General features: G+C 41.1%; 1 protein-coding gene across 13 annotated transcripts in view; it reads left to right on the top strand.

Annotated features, from left to right (window-relative positions):
* Nucleotides 1-7,405: 7,405 nt before the first annotated feature.
* kiaa1217 (KIAA1217 ortholog) overlaps nucleotides 7,406-26,407 on the top strand; it is a 102,943-nt gene continuing 83,941 nt past the window's right edge. For 5 of the 13 annotated variants that reach the window (XM_026179751.1, XM_026179754.1, XM_026179753.1 and 2 more), the window contains exon 1: nucleotides 7,409-8,953. In XM_026179751.1, coding sequence (XP_026035536.1) covers nucleotides 8,611-8,953 — 343 coding nt within the window. In that variant the 5' untranslated portion in view covers nucleotides 7,409-8,610. Of the gene's footprint in view, nucleotides 8,954-26,407 lie in introns of all 13 variants that reach the window. The other 8 variants (XM_026179765.1, XM_026179764.1, XM_026179752.1 and 5 more) reach the window with 7 other exon arrangements.

Below are 26,407 nucleotides of genomic sequence, written 5' to 3'. Positions count from 1 at the left end.
CTCCAATGAGAAGTTTGAAGTTTTCTATTATATTTCAGCATATTCCAGATGTCCACACCTGGTACCACACCTGAAAAGTCTTGAAACTTTAAAAACGCAATTTGTTTCCAAGGGTTAGTGATCAGACACTTGAAGCATAGCGCAACCAGATGAAAATCATAAATTAAAAAACTTGTAAATTTGCCAAAGTAACAAAGACCACTGTGTATTTTAGGCTGTCGAGCAGTGGTGTCGTGTGTCAAATCCACCAAGAGTCTAGAAATCTTATAAAAAAAATATGTCACAGTCTAGCTGTACTTCTTTAACAAAAACGTATCATGCAATTTGTTTGGCAGGACAACTCTGTTGTGTTCTGTGCTCCTAGTTCTAAATCATATACGCTCGCTGGCCACTTCATTAGGTACACCTGTTCAACCGCTTGTTAACGCAAACATGTAATCAGCCAGTCACATGGCAGCAACTCAGTGCATTCAGGCATGTAGACATGACTGCTGAAGTTTGAACTGAGCATCAGAGTGAGGAAAAATGGTGGTGCCAGACAGGCTGGTCTGAGTAGTTCAGAAACTGCCGATCTACTGGGATTTCCAGAGATTAGTCTCAAAAAGAGAAAATATCCAGTGATCAGTGAGTGTGCTGCTTTGAGCTGATAGGAAGGAAATAGCAATTGAAATAACCACTTATTTCAGAAGAGCGTCTCTGAACACACAACTAAAGCTACAGTTCACAAAATCTGCAACAGAACATTAAAAAAAAGACCATTGTCTTGATTTCTGCTGGTAGGGTCAGAATTTAACGCAAACACGATGTAAGCATGTATCTCTCCACAGCCTGATCCTCCTATGGATTCAAAAATCTGTGCCATAAGGAATTAAGGCAGTTCTGAAGGCTTTAGGTGCAACTAATGAAGAGGCTAGTGAGTATATATCAGCTCATCGCTCATGATATACCGACATAACATATCCTACTTATTATCTGTGGCCTTACTGAAAGCTGCTGTGTCGTCCTTTAAGTTTCAGTCTGATCAGAAAAGAGTTGCGAGTGGACTGTAGCCAGCTTTAAAACATCAAGCCGCGCTCTGATGTTTAATTAGTGCACAGATGAGTCAACAATAATGTAGACTCGCCTTCGTCAATTTTGTTTGTTTAAGCAACAGCTGATGATAATGCTCTAGACAGCGGCTCTCCTGACCGGGCAGTCGTCTCTGCTGTCTGTTGAGTGAGTGACAGCCCCTGCTGCTGTGATCAGTCCTGCATTTAATGTCTTGAAGCAGCAGATAATGTGACATGCTAGGTGACTTTCCCCAGGGAGCAGCAGAGCGTTGGGACTAATTGGTTCTGACTGTCAGTGAGTCTCATCGTCTTATAGACTTCTTTTGTTGCCTTTTCTTTACCCCGGGAGCTGGAACCAGTCCAACAGCTAAATCTAAAGAGGAGAGTAAAGGATTTTGTGTTGGAAAAAAGAAGGATAGTTTTAAGTTGTTGATGCTGTTGATCAATTTTAAACAGAGTGTGAGGTCTAGACAGACTCAAACGTTCATTTTATGAGTATGTAAAGTACGGAGAACAAAAATGTGGTGGTTTGCTTGGCTGAGGAGCTGTTATTCTGAAGAACATTTACATTTTACTGTAGCTTCCATGAGAGTTTGACTCTCAGTGATGTGGGTTGCCTGGTTAAATCGACTAAACCCGTTCTACACGATACAGCAGTTTCCAATGAGCTGTATGTTTAAAAATTATTCAACAGTATTTCTGTGGCAGTGTGTAATGCGTCCTGGACGATGACAGAAAAGCCAGGAGAGAGAGAGCGTTGCAGCCTAGTTTGAAAATCTGCATTTTTGCACATAGACACTGTAGCACAAGTTGCCTCCCTGCTTGCTGTTGTGTCTGTGTGTGCCTGTGCGTTTCTGTCAAGCTTGTAGTGTGCCTTCAGTAACTGATTCAGCTGCTGATATTGAGTGAATGTTACAGTCAGTAATGATTCACGATATGGTTGGGAGGGAGCTCTGAGATGGAATGTAGGAAAAGAAACAACCAACCCCCCGAGGGCTTGGAAAACATACACAACTTACCCTCTCCCACCTCCGTTCCCTCCTAAATCCCACAACTCTCAGGTCCACCTCCTTGTCCTTTGTAAGTTACAGATACTGACATTTTTGTTTTGGGTTTTTTTTTTTTTTTTTTTACATGAACAGACAGTCAAGTCTGTCTGCAGATACTTTGCGGTGATCCGCAGCTTTGATTCCCTCTTTTTAGCTCTCATCAACCACAGCAGACAGCTGTTTCCAGGAAATCAGCTCTGATAAACCCACCTGCTCAACGCGAAACAGCTCCCAGACAAAGTTGGTGAACATACTGGAGCTTTTTGCTGATAAAGAGACGGGCGTTTTCCAAAATAGTGCTGTGCAAGTCGTGAGCCACAACTTATTTCTTCGTATTTGTTGTAAAAATGAGAAATAGGTGAAAACTATTTATTGAAATGTGCAAACATACACAGAAATACAAGGCAAAAACAGAGTTTGTACAATTCTAATGCGCTTGAAAGTCAATATTTTTCAACACAGCTTGGACTTTTTTAGGCAAGCTTTTGTGTCGTTTTTATAGTTAGTCATCAGGAATAGTTCTCCAGGCATCCCGAAGGACATTCAAAGCTCTTCTTTGGATGCTGGCTGGCTTTTGTCCTGTTCTCCCCAAGATGATCTCACACTGCTACACACTGCTACACGCTCTGGGGAGGCCAATCCATGACTGATATTGTTCCATTGCATGTTTTTTTACTCAGGTATCCTTTTTAGTGCACTGACAGCGTGTTTGGGATCATTGTTAATGAATGAAGCCGCTGTCAGATGCTTTCTAGACAGGACTGCATGGCTAAAAATCTAACAGTACATTTTCTGCATTCATAATTTCACAGATTTTGACAAGCTCCAAACCATGACAGAGCCTCCACCCTGCGGTCACTCCTCACCTCTGTATATATCAATAATGATTCAAACCAAAAATGTTAAATTAGGATTTCCCGTTGTTAGGAATGGCTTCTTAACAGCCACCCTTCCACTGAGCCCATTTCTGATGATACTTCAGTGAACACTTGCTCATCTGAAGGGCCAGATGCAGTCCAATCTCAGGTCTTTGCTGGATTTTTCCTGTTTCTTAAGGATATGATTCCTGTTCAACTGCTGCAGATGTTTTTGTTTTTTTGTTTTTTAGACCTGCACCTTCTTTTTTTGTCCTTCACTTCACGTGTTCAGTTTCCTCAGAATTTTTAAGGACACACAGCGCATCATGTTGAGGCGTGCCAAGTAGCTCTTGGGGGGAATCACCTTGTTGCTGCAAAAATAAAAAATTTTGTCTGTCAAACTGTTTTATTTTTGCAATTTTTTGACTATTCAACACAAAAAAAAATTGGAAAAATATGTTTCTTCAACAGGCTGCAAGAAAGTCTGGCTCCTTTGAAGCAAAATATAAAGATTCTTGCATAGTAAATAAGCACTTTCAAGTTCATCATAAGCCACGTTGCTGATGTTCACAGTTTGTTTTGGTCATTATTCAATTTTAAAGGCATTTTACTAAAGAAAAATGTGTTTTGAAAGTGATGATAGGGATAAGAAAATAGAGCTGCGTCTGGGTAAAATAAAAATAATTGGATGAAAGTCACAGAAAACTCCAATAACCACCTGACCTATTATGACAAAAATGTTCGTGATAGCAGCTTTAGACTATCTCTGTCAGACGTTTGTCAGGTCTGACAGCAAGCGTTCTGCTGATTATCAAAAACTGTGCATATGCTGGAAAATATACAGGAAGCTGAGGCTACAGCTCAGTTAATGGGGAGTGAGTTTTTAACCTCTGCCCCCAGGTCTAATAATAACTGTCAGATTCTGAAGGCAGTTAATTAGAGAAATACCACAAAGGCACTCAGACAACCCTGCTGAGTCTTCTAACGTTCTTAAGTATGCCAAACAGCCCCTCCTACCCACACATATAAGCCATAAGCAGAAGTTTTCTAGGATTTTGCTCCTATAACCACCAATGCCACAGTGCCACAACTCAAACATATCAGTCCTCCAACTGCTGCCTACTCCCTGCTTATATTTGAAACATTGACAGTAGGGCTGCCACAAACGATTATTTTGATAATCGACTAGTCACTGATTATTTTTGCGATTAGTCGACTAATCAGATCATGCATCCGTTGGACGTAAAGCGTACAGCTTATTGCACCAGCAGCATCTGCTCTTATATAACTATCATTAGCTTACAACTTTAAGTGTTTAAGGTATGTGCTAACTAAAAATAAAGACAAGATGATAGTTTATTAAATTTTAATGAAATTTGCAGATTGTTTCGGTGAAGTTTAATAAACTCCTTGCTATCTAAAATATCTCACACTTCTGATAATCAGTTGTCTGCTTGACGTTTGTTCAGCTATGTAAAAACTATAACTTAGAGGAGCCACCTCGACAGGACAAGACTCAGCAGTCCATCTGCATCTTAAGGATAAAGGACACTCTTTCGAGGATGCCAATGTTCACATTTTGGACGGAGAGGACAGATGGTTTGAAAGAGGAGTGAAAGAAGCCATCTATGTCCACTGTGAGCGACCATCTTTGAACAGAGGCGGTGGTTTACGACACCAACTCTCTGCCATCTATAATCCAGTTTTGAGTTCCCTCCCCAGACGCCTTAACGCCCACTCACATCCTGGGCCATCTGATCTCAGGAATTCGCATGATAAGGTGGGGCCAGATTTCACAATGATCTCACCCGAAACCCTGGCTGATTGGGACCCACACCCAGTTTCACACCTTGGCTCAGGCGATTAGAGGATCATCAGGGGGTCCTTTTGTCCCTCTGTGGGGGGTTACTCCCACTAGGTTTAAATCTGGGACTCCCCACCATTTGACCTTAAAACTGAAGAAGCTTCTTGGATGAGAGGTGAAACGTCTTCAAGCAACTTAAAGAAGTCCAGACGCTTTTCTTTGCAAGCTCCTTTGACTACAATGACCTGGATGACTGAGAACCTTCACAGACAAAAACTATAACTTTAATCTCAGCCAAACCGATTTACTCAGGAACAAATAAAATACTAAAAAAAAGCCAAACAATAACATTGAAGTTATCTAAGTGACTTATATATATTTAACCTGAGTAGCGAAAGACGGTGGTGGGTTTGAAAACGATTTGCCCGGAGTCCGGTGCTCTCACGGGCTCTAGTGAGCCTTGCCCCCGGCTAGCTATCGAGCTAGTGGGTAACAGACGTCTCCGAAAACGTCGGAGCACTTTTGAAAATATGTGGTGTCTTGATAAACTGAGCAGATATTTGAGATTTACACAGTTACATTCTCGCCTGAAAATATGTTAAACGTTTATTTTGTGACCCAGAAAGAATAATAAGAGCAATATTAAAACTAACTAGCTACCGCCATTGTTGGAAACTGAGCTGGGCTGCGCTATGAATTCTGGGACACAGCTTCTTCTTCTTCGGGGTTTAACGGCAGCTGGCATCCTTGTACATGCAGTACTGCCATCTTCTGTTTCAGTCCATTATTACACTCTTAAACCCTACTACTTATTCCTGCGTCTTTTGTGATCTTACAAAGCTTCAAATGACACGTCGACTATTTCTGAATGTGGAATACTTGTGGGTGATTGTTTTGCTCCTCTAGTTTGAAACGCACATCGATGCCATGTCTGGATATTGCTATTTTATAATGTATCACATTGCAGGCTCAATTGGGAAACTCAAATTACATTCCCATGCCTAAATACTATGTTTTTAAAAGCCTTTGAATCAAGTTCCCGGCGTTTGTCTGCTGTACAGTCAGAACTGGCTTCAAGCCTGGGAGGCATCCAGCCCACAAAGAGGGCTTTCATTTACTCCCAGCATACAGATGCACAAATAGCTTCAACTATAGTATGAGAGAGTTACCATTCAGTCACAGAGTAAAACCTATATGGAGTTGGTTTTATCACGGTCACTTTTTTTATTTTTTAGGATTGACGTAATCCTTGGCATTACGATTTCGTAAACATGGGAGAACTCTGCCAAACGGGTGACACAGAAATATAATCTGACACAATTCTGATGTTTAATCTTATGGTAATGTCTCTAGCTTCTTCACTTTTTCTCCCTTTCTAAAATCCATCTGACATACAGCAGTTCCCATGAGGTTCTTAGCCCTCAGATTTTTTGTCAGCGAACGGTTCATTGGGAAAGTATGTAGGTCAATCTGCTTTGCTCTTTATCTAAAGCAATACAGATATGTGGCCATATAATTATTAGTTCATATCTATATGATGAGTAATGTTTCCCATCATGATGAGAGGGCTTAGTAGTGAAAATGGCAATCCGCTGGAGGGAGGAGCTTAAATCTTCTGTACAGAGAGTGCATGTGTGTGTTTTACCTCTAAATTGCTATGTAAACTTCTATTGCGCTATTTAATCATGCCATCCGGTTTAATAGTTCCAAGCATAGCAGTGGATGTCACATCTGGCTTTTCTGTATTGGGACTTTTCTGTGTTTTTTTTTTTTCCTATCTGAGTGGTGCAGAACCGGTTCAAAAAGAGAAATCATCACTGAGCTCGTAGCCCAGTCCATGTGGATTGTTGCTCTTTTATAATGTGTTGCCTGGCCACAGTTGATCCTTTCGCTCACTGTAATCCATTTTCTAGTGCTTAGTCAGTACGCACGCAATCACATCCCTGTGCAATATATCACATGTCCATTTTGCATCCTTGTTAATATTACACAAGTGCCACAGCCTCAGAGCTTAAAAAAAAAAAAGGTGACCTGCTGGTAGAGTTAATGAGCCTGTCAGCATCAGCAAACTGTGTGTGTGTGTGTATATATATATATATATATATATATATATATATATATATAGAGAGAGAGAGAGAGAGAGAGAGAGAGAGAGAGAGAGAGAGAGAGAGAGAGAGAGAGAGAGAGAGAGAGAGAGAGAGAGAGAGAGAGAGAGAGAGAGAGAGAGAGAGAGAGAGAGAGAGAGAGAGAGAGAGAGAGAGAGAGAGAGAGAGAGAGAAAGAGATGTATGTGCATATCTAAATTTTTTACACCATATAAACAGATAAAAATAAATGACAAGTGTTTTGCTTTTAAGATTGAAAGCTGCTTCTTTATGCTCTTTCTCTGCTTGCCTTACCAACATGGATTCATACTTTTATGTGCTTGTCTGGCAGTGATCACTGTGTGCTGTAGAAGAAATTTCATGGGTCAGCTGATTGTTTCAAGCACATTGTCAGAAAAAAAGAAAAAGAAATGTGTTTGCTTTATGTGAGAAAAGAGAGTATTTTGGGTGATTCGGAGAGAGAGAAGAGCTTGATGTTCCTGTCTTTTTCTCTCCCAGCCAACTTCTTTTCTCTTTTTTTTCCCTTGTCACAGCCGATGTCGTCGGTGCCGCAGTTCAGAATAGCTTCTCTGTGTGTGTTTTGCACACACACACACGCTGTAACATTCCACTTCTTAGGGCTCTGTAATTCTCTGTAAATTCCACCACTGAGTGTGTTGTGTTGTGTGTGCGTGTGTGTGCATTCCTGCCTCTGGAAGCCGAACATCTCATCACATTGGGAAGGCTACAGGCTGACTGGATGTTAATAACTAGAGACCATCAGAGCAAAAAGATGAACAAAGAGAGGGAAAAGGAAAAATAGGACGAGGTGAAGTGGTGATTCTACCAGAGCGTGGCTCTGAGCGGTTGGCTGATGACGTGAAGTGCTGCACACACATCTGGAACAGCTTGAGCAGCTGCACCTGAAGAGCAGGGCTCCTCCACAAAGCCTCTGCCGGCACTTTTTCTGTATCCCCGGTGCTCTTTTTCCTCCCCCGTTTTCTCTCGCAGTCTCTAAATCTTTTTCTCTCACTCTCTCTGTTTACCGCCTGCCGGAGCGCTGGGATGGTTACCCGCTGTGCATCAGCAAAGAAGAGCGAGTGAACCGAAGCAAAAGGGAAGAGGAGAGACGAGGCGCAAGAGGACAGTGACATGGGGGAGAAGTATTTACCATGAAGTAGAAGAGAAGAAGTTGACAACCATATTATGAGCGTAAGTGAAGAAGAGAGGGGGCACGAGAAAAAGAGAGAGGGCGATGGAGAACGAGAGAGTGTGACAGACGTGAAAAGAGAGGCAGAGAGGGGATTAAGAAGCCGGAATGCGCTGACACTGGAGACCTGACTTTCTGTTTGCATTTGGCACAGCACATCCTGTCACTCCACAGGTTTATCCACACACACACACACACCCATTTACCAACACATACACACACACATCTACCGTTTGCTTTGGATGATGATCTCAGGAGGCCACGCCAGGAGAAGGCAACACCTTCCAAGGAGCTATTAACCTCCAACCACACAAGCTCCCCACCCCCTCACCATCATTTTTGCCTCCCACCCAGTTTCCCAAAAGTGCCCTCCCTCCTGCCCTCCCTCCGTCTGGCCCTGTCAGCCTACCTGCACCACCACACAGCACGCTGGAGCTAAAGAGTAACAGAGTCACACTCACTGAGACCTAAGAAACTTCTGGATTGCTCATGGGACATAGCTGCAGTACCATCAGCTGAGAGGGATAGAGAAGCTTTACTGATCCACTAACCTGCAGGATGTCTAAAGCCTCCAGGCTTTCGCGGCCCCCTCCGGCAGGGGGTGGATCCAAGCTGCCCTCTCCAAGGAAGGAATACCCCAGTGCGCCCGCTTTTGCAGGTCGAACCCGGGTCCTGAGCGTGGGCGAGAAGCTGATGAGAGCAGGTAGTGATGCTATCCTGAGCAGACAAAAGTCTTTAACGGCAGCTGTGGCACGGGACAAAGCACAGAGTGAGACCCAGTCTGAGATTCAGGCCCCTAGCCAGAATCCAGGTGAGAAGAGCCAAAATATGGAGGGGGTCCCTGCCAAAAGCAGGATCAGCCCACCTAAAGTGTCAAGTCACCAGCAAGGCTCTAAACACAGTAAGTAATAAACAAACACACACCGCAGTAATGTTTTACGTGTGAAAATATGATCCGTTCGCAGTAGAAACTAGAAATTACAAATAGATTTCAGCTTGCAAACAGTGCAGTCATTGCTACTGTCATGGTCCAAGTTGTGTTGTCTGCATCCTTATAGACTGTTTAACACTTTAGGTTTATGACTTTTATCTGCTGTCTCTTCCCTGTCTCGTGACAACGGATGGGTACAAGCATGTGCACTTCGTAGGCCTTGAAATCAGACTGAAAAAAATGATATATTTTCACTGACGATAACATGTCCCCACAGCCAATAAGCAGATCAAACAGGAATCAGAGCATCCACTTTGACTCGTATGTCCATGAGTTTTAAGAATTTTTGAATGCCAGACTCCTCCCAATGAGAGCAGGATTAAAAAAAGAGTTTTTGCTGGACACCATGTTGCATTAGTGGTGTTCAATGTTTCTTCTCTTGTGCCTTGTGTAGCCTTAACTCTCCTGTGCTGATGTATTGGTCTCACCGAAACAAATGGGAAAGGTTTGTCTTTGGACACTGAGTAATGATCTGTCTGAGCTGGGAGAAACAACTGTTTATGGGATCTTTTTTCACTATCGCACTGTGTTCAACTCTGTTGGGTGCACATTTTTCTTTGAAAAAAATGAGGCAAGAAGGTTGAGCAAAGTATCGTTCCCTTTTGGCCTTCTCACTAGATTCACAGCTCTGCAGGGCAGCGGCTTTCATGTCTCATCAGGACACAGTCACCTCACACTCTCAAAGGCAACTTGACCAAGATTCCACGAGGGTGAAATTTGTGTCCTCTGTGCATACAAGCTGTTACTATCTTTTTTTTCTTATCTTTTAAAATGCGAACTGACAATCACTCTCGAATCACTCTCGACTGCTCAGCCTGTAGTCAGAGGCAGCAGTTGAGGAGTGTGAGGGGGTTTTAAGTGTGGGGGGGGGGTGACGTCGATGTAGGCAACAGGGGTGAGTCAAGTAAAAGAGTGACAGAAGGAGGTCAGGAATGTAAGCAGGGCATGCTGGGAAATCAACAGGTCTGGAGCTGTTTCTGTGTGCGAATCCCTCCCTGCAGTAAAGACAGGTTATAAGGGGGGCAGTTTGTACTGGAAACCAGATGCTCTTTGTGGTGTTATAGAAATAAATGGCCTTTCTACACAGTGGATTCCTTTTTTAAGTGTTAAGGTCAGTTTCTACTCAGTTCATTTGCTTCCAATACAAGTAACTAAGCTACTTAAAAAAAAAAAGAAGAGATAGGAGCAGGAAATTAGACCTAAAATCTAAACTGAACACAACATACACCTCCAGCTGAAGGACATAGAAAGCATTATTCTACTTTTTAAAGTAATTCTTCTTTTATCTTCTTGCGCAGTTCTGCTTTTTTCCCATCTCACTCATTATTTTTCTTTTGCTCACTGTCTTGTGTTTCTTTGTCTCAACAACACCCTCTTCACTTTTGTTTCTCCACGAGTTTTTCTCCTCTTCATTCCTTTTTCTCCTGTCTAGCTTTGACAGCATTTGAATCGGTTATTGAAAGATGCCACCATCACCACCCACCCACCCCCACACACACACGTATAAACTCACAAAAGACCATGAAAAAGAATAGATTAACTGTGTGTATTCTCTATATTTCACCCATGTCCCACTGTGCATTTCAAAAAGCTTTTTTTTTTTGAAGGCTGAGAGAACTCTACATTTCTGGACAGTAACTTTGAAGTTCTACACTGAAAAGCCAGTGCATCAGCACTTCAGTCTCTCTAGAAACTGGCTATACAGTGGAGTGATTCCTCTACCCTTTGATACATCACGCTTTACTTTTACAGGACATGGAACTGCTGTTCACTACATAGAGTCATGTGCTGCCCAAGAATCGATTTTAAGTAGGCCAGCACTATTAAATACCCTTTCATTGCAACCTAATGGGCAGCTCCTCGTGTTCCCTAGTCATTCATAGTCTCTATACAAGCCAGGCTGGTTAATGCAGGGGGTTCTGACGGCAGCAGGTCTCGATCTCCCAAGCTAATTGCAGTTATAGGGCATGACGGTAGCTAAAGCACAGACCCAGAGGGTCAAACAGAAGTGATGCACATAGTGCTAGCAAACAGTAAGTCCGTATGACAGGTGACATTTCCGCCGTGTGAAAGCTTCAGAGCTGACTGCTGCTCACCAAAGGGCCCAATTTCATCCTTAAAGTGGCAGCTTCCACCAAAAAGCAAAATCCGTTTGACATTTTCTGTCCAGGGAGGGTGTAATACAAGTGTCAAGCATACATTAAAGTCCAGCTTTCCCTTGATGGTGCAAAACACTGCAGCAAACCACTATCAAACATTTTGTCAAACGCTTTTTTTCTTTAGGTGTCGCTCATCTTATATGTGCATTTATAGATTGGATTTACTTCTTATCGAGTATGCCAAGTTCAGAAAAAAGGAAGCTGACACCCAGGCTTTAAACCTGAATGTGATTGTGAAACCTCCGTCTTTTGAGAAGGCTTTGAAAAAGATTTAGAACCCGGCTGTTAGGATTTGCAGCAACAAGAGCATTAGTGAGGTCTGGCTCTGATGTTGGATGATAAGGCTTAGCTCGCAAAAAATTCTTCTCAAGGATGTAGGGTGGGATGGAGGTCTGGGGTCTGTTTAGTTCAGTCGAGTCTTCTGCCATTCAAAACTAGAAAAGAATAATCAGACCAGGATTAATTAGACCAAGCTGTACTTTGGAGGTGATCTTCAGTTACAGTAAACAACGTGGTGAACAATCCATCCGTTTTCTTCCATCTGCTCATGGTCACAGTGTGAGTTGGGTCCTATCCCAGATGTTGTAGGGTGAAAGGGGGGTGACACCCAGGGCAAGTCACCAGTCTATCTCAGGGCTTTAGACACAACCAACCATTCACGCTCACATTCACACCTACAACCAATTCTAAAACATGAAAAATAGCAAAAAAAAGTGAGAATTCAACAAGATAACTTCCGCTATAACATCAGTTACACACCAGTCGCTGTTATCAACCATTATTACTTACTGAGTGTACCAAACCAAGTAAGATTGTATTACCTTAACTGATGAAGGTGTATTTTTATATTCCAACTTTTCAAGGCACGATTACTGTTATTTATCCTCTAAAAGTGCAGTCCATTCATCTTCATGCTTTTATTTCCTGGAATTAAAGAGTTAACCATAAACATCAACCCGAACTATTGTGCAAAGCTAGCAGGGAAGTTGATAAAACTCCATGGAAAGGTTAAAGTCTGGAAAGACTTTGGCTGATAATGACTTAACCTTTCTCTAACTCACATCAGTCGTTGCTATCTTCAAACCTCGCAGACGCTTTTCTGTATTTCTTCTGAAACTTGAAAGTTTTGCTGCTTGTGAATAAGCATTTAAATCCTTTGATCCTTTGACCAGTCGGGCAAGGATTTGTTCTCAAGATGCATTTGAGATAAAAGTCACTGCTCAGATTCTGGATGACCTCACCGTCTGGTGATTGAGAAAGTGTGTCAATAAAAGGTTGTAAATTATGCCTGCATTTGCTTAGCTAGTCCAGACATGGGCTGCACTCGGGTTTTATTGAGTTTTTCTGCCTCGCGTGGTTTTGAAATGTGTTACCACATCAGTATGTGAAGAGTTGCTTCAGCTTGTTTTCAAGTGTCAGAGGTTATTAAGACTGCTTCCTGTTGACAACAGTGTTAGTAGCATATGGACGTGATTCACTGGGTTACATGTTTCTGCATGTAATTCTGCTCACCCTTCAGTATATTTCACAGCTTTGCACAATCATTAATTGTTAATAATCTTGAGTAATAGGGACAGTTTGTATCTATGAGTGGCTGTCTCACTTCCTTGTAGGAGAAACTGTTTTGTGTGATGGGAATGCGTTTCTGAATTGGGATGCGATCATCCATTTCTTTGAAACTGAACCCAAAAGTGGGGATTACAGTAATTGCAGTCTCTCGTGACTCTTAAAGCCACCAGTTGTCCCAGACTTTTTCTTCTTTGACAACCATCAGACACACAAGAGTTATTAAGAATACAAAATGCTCCCACCACCACAACAACTGGCCCAGTAAAACAGATATGTCATTTGAATTCAGGAATCAGTTTAAGTGACTTTTTATATAAAAGTTTTCATTCTTGAGGATCTGTGAGCTGCGTTTCATTCTGCCAAAAGAGGTTTGAGTTCCATTTACCTTTTTCACCATCCACATTTTTGTGATTTACTTGACAAATTGATGTCAGTAAGCAGGGGGTTGATTTTAAGCAACCCCACCTCCCACCCCCAGCACTCCCACCTTGAATCAAGCAATCACAATTTTTCATTGCTGGGATTTATATGATGAGTTGCTGTTCGCATTCATTTGCATACGACTGAGGAAAATATGTTTAATCTTTTACGCCGTATGAAAAAGAAATGCACCGCGCTATCTCAGTAGTATTCGAGAAAAGACCACACAGTGAGAGCAGTAGCAGCATACCAGCAGAAAATTAAAATACTGACCATAAAAGTCAACATAATTTAAAGGAGGCAGCATTTTTTGCTAAGGTTGGAGCTTTTGTGCCTCTATTGACTGAAGTCAATTAGCAGAGACTAAAGTTTTGAAAGAACTTTTCCTCCAAATGCCGCAAGGGAGGAAGCAACAAAGCCTTGGTGTTTTCTCAGCTGTGGGAGACGGCTTAGCTTTGTCATTGGCTTGTCAATAAGTACCTAGTGACTGAAGAGGAGTCCAGTGAGTCAGTCTGGGAGTAGGTGAGTTAATGGTGTGTGTGGACTCGGGGTCTGTGTTCAGAAAAAGAAATGTGACTCATCCGTCAAGAAAAAAAAGCAGACAATAATTGGGCCACTGAGCAAGAACAAATAACTTTGGTTATGTGTTAACTCATGAGTGTGTACTGTTGAGTCTGGTGTGTGTTTTTCTTTTGGGGGTTTAGCTCGGGGCAGCGATGCTTCTTCCTGATTCCGGAGGCTGTGTGGTGTGGTTCTCACAGAGAGACAGCAGAGGGGATTGGGTTTTACTGCATGTCAGATTAAGGATAAAACAAAAGCCTTAATCTCTTTCGTGCCGGCCCTGACTTCAAGTTCCAGCATTTTCACTTGTTGATGTCAAACTGGTTATCAGCCCTACATGTCTTTTGCATATTTACTTTCCTCTGTGGCCTGTCATTTGGCTTGATTACACAGACAGTTTCTTCAAAGCTAATACTGGAAATGGGGCATAAAATTCCTTCAGAGTAGACATCTCACTATTAGATTTTTTTCAGTTTAATGCAATGTTTGTGTGTTCTTGCCCTAAGCGTAAATGTGGTTAATTCACTCAGCTAAAGGGATGTAAGCGGATGCAAGGGCTCCCTCAGGGTTTTCTATCAAAGAGTTGACAGAGAAATCAATATGTCTCCACCTCCCCCTCTTACAGCTTTTTGCCCCTCAGGCAAATGTGTACGTGCGCATAAGTGTGTCTGTGTGGTTTTCAGCATGTCTGGGTGAGCATGAGTGTGTGTGCACAAAAATCGCTGTATGCCAAAACTGCAAAATGTTCTCATACTTTCGTCTCTGTAGCTCCTGCTGTGTTTATTTCCTTGATGGTTGAGGGGAACTGGATTTTCATGAATATGTTTCATTAATCGTTCGAGTTATTTAAATAAATGTTATGTCCATGTGCTGTACAGATAAGAAGCAAAGCTGTTTTTGATTTGTGTTGAAGGTATGTTTGAAAGAAACTGTTCAATACTTTTTGGAAATATCTTTATTACCTTTCTTACTGGGACTGTTGTTGTGTCCATTCTCATGTCAATGTGGTGTTGAAGAACAGTGAGAATAATGGTCCTAAGTACAGACAGCTTTTCAGATTATCGTCTACATGCTGTAGGTATGTTCTGCCACCAGGGGGCAGGTTCATAAACAACCAGTCTGTGGGCTAATTCTGCTTTATCTGCTGTTAGTGTTTCATCCAGCTGCAGAGAAGAGCAAACTTGTACTGAAGGAGCTGAAACAAGTGTTAAAACAGTGAAAACTATCTCCTGGAGCCACGACTGGCTTCAGCAGATGCCTGACCTTCACTGAGCCTGGTTTTGCTGGAGATTTCTTCCTGTTAAAAGTTTTTCCTTCCCACTGTCGCCAAATGCTTGCATGCAGGGGGTCGTCTGATTGTTGTTTTTCTTTGTATTATTGTACGGTCACGCGTTTCTCTTTGTGGCCACATCCGCTATCACTCCTTTCCCTGTTCCGGCTCACTTTTAAACCAGTAATCGCTCGACTAATGCACAGCGTCATCTACGCTGAGCTACATGCTGTTGATCTTTTGAAGGACTGCACACAAGTATGTTTGCAAATAGATTGCATAAGGCTCTTTGTAAGTGCTTCATAGGCAAATGCATACACAAACAGACACAACCATTGCACCATAAATCTGCCATGAGCACTAATCTTGTGGACTGAAAAATTACTCAACATGCAAGTGCTGGAAACTGCAGTGTCCCAAACAGCCACTTCAGCCCTATAAATATGTCTCCAGAGATTCCAAAATGACAAAACCTACAGCAGGAATAAATATGCAACATCTGACACACACACACACAAAAACCCCTCACTGTACACTAGCTGATTTTTGTTCCTTTTGTTCCTCCTTAGTTATGCATGATTAAAAGAATGGCCTCTTTGAGAAGAGTGCTTGCATAGTAACTTCACCCCTTAGCTGTCTGCTACACTTAACGGATGCTATTGTTAGCTGATTATGTAATACTTAACCCTGTCATTGAAATATTGTCACTTCTAGCCAGAGAAAGATGCAAGTGGCCACATTGCTATAGTCAAATGCCATCTTTTATATACAGTCCAATGTGGAGACCAATGGAAAATAAGTCTACTAACATGTCACATAGTAAACTCACATACAACTTAATTTGGCCAATTGATATGCTACACAGTCAATAAAAAAAACAAACAAAACAAAACAGTAAGGAAATATATAAACAAGCTTTTGCTGTGAAAACTCAAAAATGAGTTTTGTGCTGTAACCATTTACTGTGACCTTATAGTGATGACAAGACCGTGGAGGTCAAGTCAAGACACATTTGGAGTGAAGTGGAATGAACACTTGATTCAGGAGGAAACCCCCCTCCCCCAAAAAGCTCTCTTCAGCATTGAGAAATATCACCAATCTACAAATCACGAAAACCCTTTAAAACTCAGCAATGAACCTGGGGTTTTTTTTTTTTACAAAAACTAAAATATAAAACATATAAAGCAATGTTTTATTTGCGAATAGATTAAACAAGACAAATTTATTGTCCACCAGTCTTTATGCCTATGTATCACTTTCATGTTGATTTGGCATCATTTCCTCATTTATTCTGGGCAAATAAAGTGCACACTCATCCATTTTCCTAACTGCTTGTCCAGTTCATGGTAGTCGGGGTGGGAGCTGAAGCCTGTCCCAGCTGTGAGTGTGTGTTGTACCCTGCAGCAAAAGGCAGGGTAGAACTTAGACAGGTCACCAGTCCATTGTAGTGTTAACACAGAAAGTCTGTCAGGCACAGGCTGTGTATCAGGAAGGAGTTGGACCCAAAATGCAAACCTCAGGAAATGAGAAATAAACTCAAAAGCAACATTAATGCAGAGCTCTCATTTAACACAAAATAAAGCAGGTCAGGATGAAGTAGTTAATCATTAAGACTCTTTCAAGAAAACTCACACTTCGAGGAAGGACACAAGACATGAGAGAGAACACAACAAAGGACAAAGAAAGACTGAGACAATATATACACAGGATAATGATTGAATGGAAAACAGGTGGGAACACAGCTCGGGGATAAATCACGTAATGACTCTGGAGGAAGTTAACCAAGGCACGCGATACAGAGAAGAACAGGCAACGAAATAAAACAGGACGAGAGCCACAACTGGAACAAAAAAGACCAATCCAGACAGAAAACCATAAAGGAGGCAGGAATAAACAGGGATACAAGGAATAAAGTAGAAACCAAACTAACACCAAGAACAAGTATACATCTACCACCAGTTACCAGATTGTGTGTACCATAGGATCCAATGTGGCTGCTGGATTAGAACATGATGTTGCTTTCAAGCCCCTTTTAAGTTTCAGTGTTTCGTTTGTGCTTCTTCTGCCTTAAACAATGTAGAAATTTGTCGTTCTATCGGGGAATCAATTTTCCTTCTCTGAAATGTCGCTCTCTTAGACACTGTGCTGTCATTATGTTACACTGAGGCACACATGAAAATAAAACTGAAACTGAATTTCTGGGTTAAGCCCTGCTGACCTTTAGCTGACACTACTCTGGTTAAATACTCCTCATGCAAATCATTTATCAGAAACATAAAAAAAAACAATCAGTCACTGTTCTGAAAGTGTGTCCAGACATTTGAGTGAAACCCCAAAGTTTCTCTATCTGCCAAGTTTGTTTCATTTGGCCTCTTTGTGCACTCTGTGTGGTGTGCGTTTGATAAAGCAGGATGTCTAAGCCCACTTACTAAATCAGAAACTTCCAAGATGCTCAGTAGACAGACGGCCCTGTGAGATCCTCCATCAGGTCATACATTGAAGGTCTTTTCTTGAAAGTACATTTTTTGGTTGGTTGTCAGTTAGGGCTCTATTTATTCTTGAGTTCAGAGAGCGCATTTGATTTTTTAGTTGACCCTTGTTCTTTGTGAAGGGAAATGGATACTTTGTGTTAACAGAATTCCATTTCCCCGCTGGAATAAAAGCCTCCTTTTGCTCAGTAAATGCAGTTACAAAATCAAAATCTGAAGCATCATCCATGTCTGAAGCACCACAGTCATTTCGGATTTTCCCTTTTGACTTTACCCTGTCGTCTGTGCCCCTTTACTGCAACAGCAGCTTTTAGTGCCTCAGAAGTGCACTCTTCTGTTCCAGTTTCCTGCACTAAAAGTGACAGAAGACTGTGAAGATATCATATTTGGTGCGACAGTCACAGAGCTCAGCAAATAAACAAGATAAAAGGAAACCTTGATTTCTTAAAGAACTGTTCAACTTTGTTCATTTGTGATCCAGATAGTTATCCAAGTAAGATAATTTATAAATTATCAGATGTAGATAATTTATACATTTCTTCACTTTTCGTTTATTTATGTCAAAGAAGTCGAGCACACAGCCAGCATCCTGTCTTTTAATATCACCATTCAGCCAGCTAGTGGTATTATATCCTGGCTGGCTGGCTCTTTTTTAAATGTCTTTATGTAATTACATGCAGAAAATAAAGATGGAAAATGAGTTCCAAGATGCCTGATTGGGAGCGTGTGGTTCCAACAGGAAGGCGCTGGCTCGTAAAAATTATTGATGCTGTACACCATGTGATACGAGGGCTGAGCAAGATGAGGCAGCATTAAATCCCACTGATGTATAGGCCTCGTCTTCTCTCTTTATCACTCCCTTTCTCTCTCTCTCTTGTTCCTGTGAGAGCGGAAGACAGATGAAGAGGAGAAATTAAAAAAGTTGGAGGCGGGGGAAAAAAGGCGGATATAGCTGGTTCGAACTTTGCTTTTGTATTTTGCAGGTTTTCTCTATATTTTCTTGGCAGCACACATGACGTTTCTTAGTCACAACACAGCTGTAGCCCTGAGACAGTTCATACGGGTACATGTAACAACGTGTATTTAATAAAGCTCGCTGTGAGGTGCGATATGAAAACGTTTGTTTACGCAGAGTTGTAGTTACCTGCGTGGTTGATATGGAGGTTTCCCCTTTTGGCGGGGGACATTATGGGTACTCTACCGGATTCATTGCATGGATGATAAATAATGGTTAGAGTAGCGAATGAGTAAACAGCTCTTTCAGCAATAGCTTGCTTTGGGTTTGCAAGTTGAGACACATGGAGTGTTTTCTGTGAAGCCAACTGTTGCTCAGAGTGAAAAAATCCCCCTTTTTCAGAGTCTCTCTGTGAATGTGAAACTGATAAGTCAGGCAATCCCCACTGCTTGAGATTTATTTCAACCCCCATCAGTGTTTTCTACTAAAATCCCACCTCAGTTTATTTGCAAAAGCCAACTGTTTCAGTTTCTCCGTAAACCCTGAAGCATGTGTGTGGTTTTACTTTTAGGGGTGAAATGCCAGGAGTCAAGTGAGAGGGGCTTCCCCCCCCCAGTCGTTACATGTTTAGGAGTTGTGCTGCTTCAGGCTTTTGATAATCAAATAGTTAATCAAAAACTTGGAGTATAGAGTTGACCTTGGCTCATCACAGCACCACTGAGGGTTTAAAGCCAGAGTAATCATGCATTATAAATGAGGTGAAACAGTAGAGAATTATGTTTGTTTCTCACACTGTTCCCATTCACCAAAGCACTAAAGTACAGTGGCTGCTTATAGTTAGAGTTAGTTTTTGTTTGCATAATTTAATAATTTGACATTTCTACCTAAAGTTTGAACCACCAAGGGGCAGTGTTTTACCAGAAAGTTTTGATGTAGCTGTCCAGTAAACAAGAAGTACATCCAATGTTTGATTCGAGATTGTGGTGGTACATTAGCAGTGAGTGGTTTTCTGCTTCTTTGTGTCAGCCATGTTCACGGGGCGCTTTATGAATGCTTGGATTGGCTCCAGTCATGTGACCCTAAATTGGATGAATGGTTAAGTAAAAACTGAAAAGATGGATGGATGGATAGATGGTCCGGTACACCCTGGTTAACCGTTTTGTAGATGGTTTTGAAATCCTCATTGTGTTGTTGCTGCAAGCTGAACGCTGAGCGTATAAGCATGAGGGATTTTTAACAAAATAACGCTACTGTTAAGCTAACATATAGCCTGCAAGTAAAATTATTAAACATTCAAAAAAGCACCAAAAAGTAATAAAGAAGCTAAAAATAACTTAATCAAATATAAAGGAAACTACAGTTACTTAAAGGCATTTTCACCATTGAACTAATATTTGTTTAATTATTTACAGAGAGCTAAAGCCTGGATTAAACTCTGTTATGGACACGGACAGGGAGAGTAATCATTCCTGTTATACTTCTTTGAAGTCCACTTGCATGTGCCGCCTGGGCACAGGCGTAGTTGGTGCATAGTAATGAAAATTAAATGTAAATTAGTCAACATGCAGGCAGACACGTACCCTCACATTTACTGTCTGATGACGAATTTGACATCCGTGGGACCCTAGTGGACTTATAATCCCTGCTTTATTCATCCATTGTTGTTATTGAATGCAGTTAAGTGGGAATCAGACCTCTCTCGTCTTCCTCTTCATGCTGGAAATGGGACAACCCACTGTCTCTCTCACCCACTGTGTTTGCACAAGAGGTGGCAAGAGTAGCTTTCTGTTGAGGTTTTCCAGTCATGCTAACCACACGCTAACTTCTCCACCATTGTGGACGTGTGACAGTCATGATGACAGTTTGTGTGAGTGTAGCCTTATTCCATATTCCATATACTGGAAACAGAGACTGTTAAATCTTTTGAAAAGTGTTGGCATAACTTTTACTTTGGAGGCAAAAGTGCTTGGTGTCACACATTTTCAGGTTTTCACTATCGTTTGGTTAGCGGTTGGTGAGCATTTGCAGACAAGTTAGCCTTTCCCATGAAAACAACAGTTGATCACGACAACCTATTAGCAACCAAAGCAATCCTTTTTTTTAATTTTTTTTTTATAACTTTTTATTTATCATTTTACAGTATGGGAATACAAAACTTAAGGTCAGCATGGGAGACATTCACAGTTCCAGTAATAGCAATCTACTTACATCATGGTAATATTCATTTATTCAGTGCTAAGGGGAGTACACAACCCATTTTTCCCAGAGCTTCTTAAATTTCTCGAGCTCGAGTCTAAGGACAAAGGTAAGCCTTTCCATTCCAAAAATTTCTTCCACTATCCCACGCCATTGGGCCCGAGTTGGAGGGTCTGCCTTTAGCCACCTACGGGTTATGGCCTTTCTGCAGCCAGCCAAAAGTATTTTCAATAAATAAATATCTTTATGTGGGAGTGCCGTAGGCAATTTGCCAAGATACAACGTATCAAATGAATAGTCTATTGTAATCCCAATTATTTTGTTTATCTCAAGGGCCACCTCCCCCCAATATGGCTGAATCCTTGGGCAGGCCCAGAAGACATGAAAATGGTTTGCCATAGGGGTTCCACAACCTCTCCAACATAGGCCCTGGCTCTGAGAGCCTGTTTGCCGAGCTGTGAATTTAGGAGTGTTAAAGAATCTCACTACATTCTTCCAACCAAACTCTCTTAAGGACCTTGAATTTGCAGTGGTAGCCTGAGACTCACATATTCCCCACCAGCTGTCCTCCGAAATTCGTGAGCCTGATTCCCTCTCCCATTTATGCTTAATGTACAGCGTAGAGTGATTTTTAGAGGCTTGTATACTACCGTATATTTTTGAGACCATCTTTTTAGAGTCATTTCTCTTGTATGACTCTTGAAAGATATGAATTAGGTTGTATTCGTTTTCATCTCTGATTAGCAACGTCTTGTTGTAATAGTCTCTAACCTGCAAGTATCTAAAAAAGTCATGCTTTGCCAATCCGTATGTATCTGAGATGGTTTTATAGCTTTGGAATCCCCCATTTGTTGCTAGTGAACAAAAAGAAGTAATTCCTCTCAGAGTCCACTGTTTAAAGGTCCCATCCAGCCTGGCAGGTACAAACTCCGGGTCATAAGCTATCCAATTCAAGGTCTTAGCCTGCTTTTCTATTTGTAGTTTCCCCACAACCCTGAACCATAGTTTCAGGGTGAACCGGGTCAAATGGTTCAAATCTTTGTAAAATTTTTCAGCTTGGTTCTTATTTCCTAAAAGAGACTGTAATGGGAAGTCTAATTGTGTAATTTCCATATTTTTCGGCCAAAGCAATCCTAAAGAGGGTTTTAGTGCAACACCCTCATTGTCATCTAGCAACCGCTTTGAGTTATTTGCCAGCCAGTTGAGAAGCGATCAATATTCTTTCACAACCAACAAGCGGACAACTCTTGAGCAATTTGTGCATAACGTTGTGTCAGAAACCTCTGCCTATTAATTTATACTACAAAATTAACTTCATAATGAGGGTATAGAGCTACATTAATCATTTTCTCAGTTTTTAAGCTATTATTACAAGACAGACATTAGTTAAAATAGTTTTTATTGAAGTCAAGAAGATAAGAGAAGCATCCTTCAACAATGTAATGAACCATGGCAGTGACTACCATACCATCTATTACACAAAGCTTCAGTAAGAACCCATTTTAACTGCAGTTGGCATCTCTTCGACACAATACATAGATGTGTGAGACATACTTGTGGATTGCTTTTAGCTATTATTTTAAACATATTCCTGACCTATCCAGTAGCTTTAAAGGCAACAGCACTGATGAGAGAATACTGTCTAAAACGAACACTGGACTCAGACAGGCACTAGCTCCGTATGTGCAGCCTAACTGTGTTAACCAAAAATAATTGAGCCAATTTTCAAATGTACCACTTTTCCTGCAAAACAGATGTGATCTAACTGCCATCTCCTCAGCAGGGTCTCAATCAACCACATTTAACACAGTGGCTGTACATGTTCTTTCTGCTCTGAAGCCATTAAGATGGCGCTAACCCGTGAACCCTGAATTATAAACTGGTTTTCGGTTAATATAAGAAAATGAAAAGAATAGATTCATAACACAGACTACTGCTTCTATCATTTTGTCCTGAATTATGTGTCTGACATGTCATTTTACTTGACTTTTGTTTCCTCTAACACAGCAGCTAAGTGTATTTTTACATCCAGCTTTATTGGTCTTTTGATATTAATATTAAATGTAGAAGTAGCATGTCTGTTCTTCACACGACACGAGGAATATGTAGAAAATGATCATATTATATTTGTTTCTGCTAAAAGAGATTTATGCCTCATGCATTGAATTTTAAATTGAACTTTTTTTTGGCTAGAAATAAAACAGACTTCCTGGTCAAAAATGGCACACGCCATCTTTTCCTTTTGATTCAGGTTTCCTATCACGTCACATAATTACATCTTACAGCACTTGAATCTTTGACTTAGGTGAAAGTGTCTTCGGCTTCACATACTCCTGCTGCTCAGTAGCTCCTGGTATGTACAGTAGTGCCCTCAGCTGTACAGCTAATAGGATTTCAAGTTGAACTTGATTTATTTTTCCCCACACTAGAGTTTCACTTCTCCCATGCTGTTTTGTCAAAGTGCATGATGTGACATTTATTCATTTTATCCCTGCTAGCACAGCTTGTTCAATTACAGTGTGACTAAAAACTTCACTTCTCGCCAAGTTTCTTTCCCCGTAAATATGAAACGCTGAGATGGGTTTGACAGCAGCCCTGTGCCTCTGAGCATCTTTGGTACATTCTTACAGTATTAAACACTAGAATCATTGAATAAGGGATCAAGTGCGCTCCTCCCCCACCCACATTTAAATCTGGGGATTTTTACAAAAAGGGAATAATACAGTGTGGCTGTGTGATGAAGCCATTGGTGAGGCAAGCGTGGTTTTCAGCTAGGCAGCTAAAGCTATCATGAGACTGACGCAGCATTTCAGCCTGAGCTTGCAGGCAGAGAATGAGGGGATTTCTGCTGAACGGGTGCGAACAGCTGGAGGTTTAATATTTCACAGAAAACTGGGAAGAATTCTGAGACAGTCGATTTCTCCACATTATTTCACATTTTATTTTTATCTAAACTCCGAACTAAGACATTCCAGTTCAGGAATCTAATCAAAAAAAGGTTAATGTGTTGTCAGGGGTTTAAGAAGTGGAAACAAATTAAACATTCAGTGATTCAGTGCAAACTTTAAATCTGATTATTTTTCATTCTGCACAAGTCAATTGTTCATAGCCATTATTTGTTGAAGCTGCTTCCTGACAACGATTGTCTCCTAGAATTACGCCTAGCCGAGTGGCCATTTGTCTTGATCCGTCCTGACCAACAGCTTTGCAAGCCGCCCAGCAGAAAAATGTAGATGGCTTTGATAGGCATCAGAAACCCTTATCTCACATCCCCTGTTATATAAGATTTGATTTCTTATGACCAGAGAGACTGGACGAAAAAGACAATGTAAGGCAGGACAAACAGGAGCCATCGTGCTGTTATACAACTGGCAGTGAAACAAGGACAGGATTCAGATGTGACTGTTTTGGAAATGCAGTAGAGTGTGTTTTTGCATGCAAAGAAAGTTTTGGAGTACTCTGGTGTGAAGTCGTCTCTTTTTACCCGCCTTTGAACAACAACAGTTTCAAGACAAACAAATCCACAGGTGTATAGTGTCAGGAAAGATGGTTTGTGTCATGTTCCTGGATGGTGATGTACACACAGTGTGTGTGTGTGTGTGTGTGTGCATCTAGCCCTGTTGCATTAAACCATCCTCTTCTGTGTTTGACTGCTCCCAGTTGTTCATCACAAGCAAGTGGTGGTAAAGTTGGAGTAAAAGTGAAGTCAGCATACCAAAAGCGGTTTGGTTTCCACTTTGTGCGTTTGCACGTGGACAGATTTATCATGTATCTTCACACTGTGACCATACGGAGCTGCAGAACTGCCACAGTTGAGATGAGAAAGCAATAATTCTTTTGTTTTCTCTGCGCTGTCGTTTTATCTTCTCGGAGGCAGAATATTAATTCTTAGTGCTGCATCATAACACGTTTGTTTGCTGTTTTGTGATCCCATAAAATCCTTTGACAGGCAGACGGGGAGCGTTCTCATAAATGGGAAGTCAACAAGGGTATGCAAAGTTGCTGATTGAGGCCCACAGTTCACAGTGAGACAGCCAGCAGTTAATGTGATGCGTAACCAGCAATCATCAATTATTCATCGTTGAAACATTTTCCAGAGTACCAGGAAAGAGTGCTTTTATGGATAGGCAAATTACTTATATCTTTAGGGCTGCTTTATCTCTAAATTCCTTGCAGACATGCTTTGCATGTTAAATATTTTGCTGCAACGATGCAGCTAGCTTTAAAGCCCTTGCTTATAGGGAATACTTATTTGTTCATTTTTATTGTGACATTACATAAAACATCTGATAAATATTTTAGTCTCATTATTCTTGGACATTATAAATGCATTTTATGAAGTCTGTAATTCGTGTCTCGCACCAGAAGGCACAAAAGTGCACTTATGGGGCAAACTCAATTAAGCTAAATGCTTTTTATTACTCAATAAACCTGATTAGGAATCACATTTCTGTGACAACAAAAAACATGCATTTACTGTTATTGTTTCCTGGGCTGCACTTGCTGTGATTTGAAAGAGTTACGTAACAGAGAGAATGTATGAGAGGCAGGGATGGAGGGATGGCCAGATGTAGACTCGGGTGGGAGAGGAAGAGAGCCTGACCTGACTGACTAACCCAGCTGGTGGCCCAGCATTTCCATCAGTCATCGCCTTTTGTCTGTCTCTCACCTCTTTGTTCACAGGTTAGTCTCAGATTTCTTTCGCTTTGTAAACCTGCATGCCTCGGGTTAATAAGCTGATTGATGTCAAGTGAACTCACCTGTTAACTGGGACATTTTTGTTGTGTCTTTGCAAAGTTCAGACCCAAACCTTACCAGAGTTTTGGTGTTAGATACCAGTTTTTAGGAAGTTTAAATTCTGACATATTTCCCATGATGGAATTTCGGTTCAGAGCTTTTAGGAAGTGTTTATGTAAAGATTTGTTTCCCATAACTTGGCAGTGTGTTGTGTTAATATACTATATAAGGTTGTCAAAATACGAGAATCAGGAAAACACTTGATACCATTCTGACAATAGCTTGGAGTCACCAAATGAATTTTTTGGTCTCTTTGGTCTTTGCACCTTGCTGCAGATTGCTTCCTTTGCTAACACGGATTTCTAATTTGTGTTGTACAGTTATTTCATTTTTAACCTTAATTTATATTTTATTCCTTCCTAGTTAAATTTACCCTTTTTAATTTTTCATATTTATTTCCTATCTTATTCATAGCCTTTTCCTTTTTTGTTTTCTTTAGGTCACGAGCAGTTGTCCAAGCATTTCACTACATATCGTACTGTGTATGACTGTGTACGTGACAAATAAAATTTGAATTTGAATTTGGATTTGCACAGATGTGGAGATGTGAAAGCTACGGAGCCCCTCTGATGACATGGTCCAAAAAATAAATAAATTGTGGCCACAAAATACTACTTCGTGGGCACGAAATGGGTATAACGTGCCCTCGAAATAGTATTTCGTGGGCACGAAATGCTAATTTGTGGGCACGAAACACTTGACCGATAACCGTGATCCTTCCCAGGCCCTTGCAGTTGGTTGACAATAAAATCTATCCTACTTGCGTCTATAAAGCAACTGGGCTCTCAATATTCTGTTTAAATGTCTCTCCGTAATAATGGTTCCTTGCATTGCCAGGCTTTTCTAAATGCATTTGTAGCTCATTCCCAACCGTAAAATAAAACTCAATCATACTGTCTCTGTCCATGGTTTAGCCTACTCTTATGCCTATGGTTCTACGCAACTGTC

The sequence above is a fragment of the Astatotilapia calliptera genome, chromosome 9 (genome assembly GCF_900246225.1).
Source record: "Astatotilapia calliptera chromosome 9, fAstCal1.2, whole genome shotgun sequence".
In the NCBI taxonomy this organism is placed as follows: domain Eukaryota; kingdom Metazoa; phylum Chordata; class Actinopteri; order Cichliformes; family Cichlidae; genus Astatotilapia; species Astatotilapia calliptera.
Note: the sequence above shows the minus strand (reverse complement) of the source record. Positions and strands in the feature narration are given on the sequence as shown.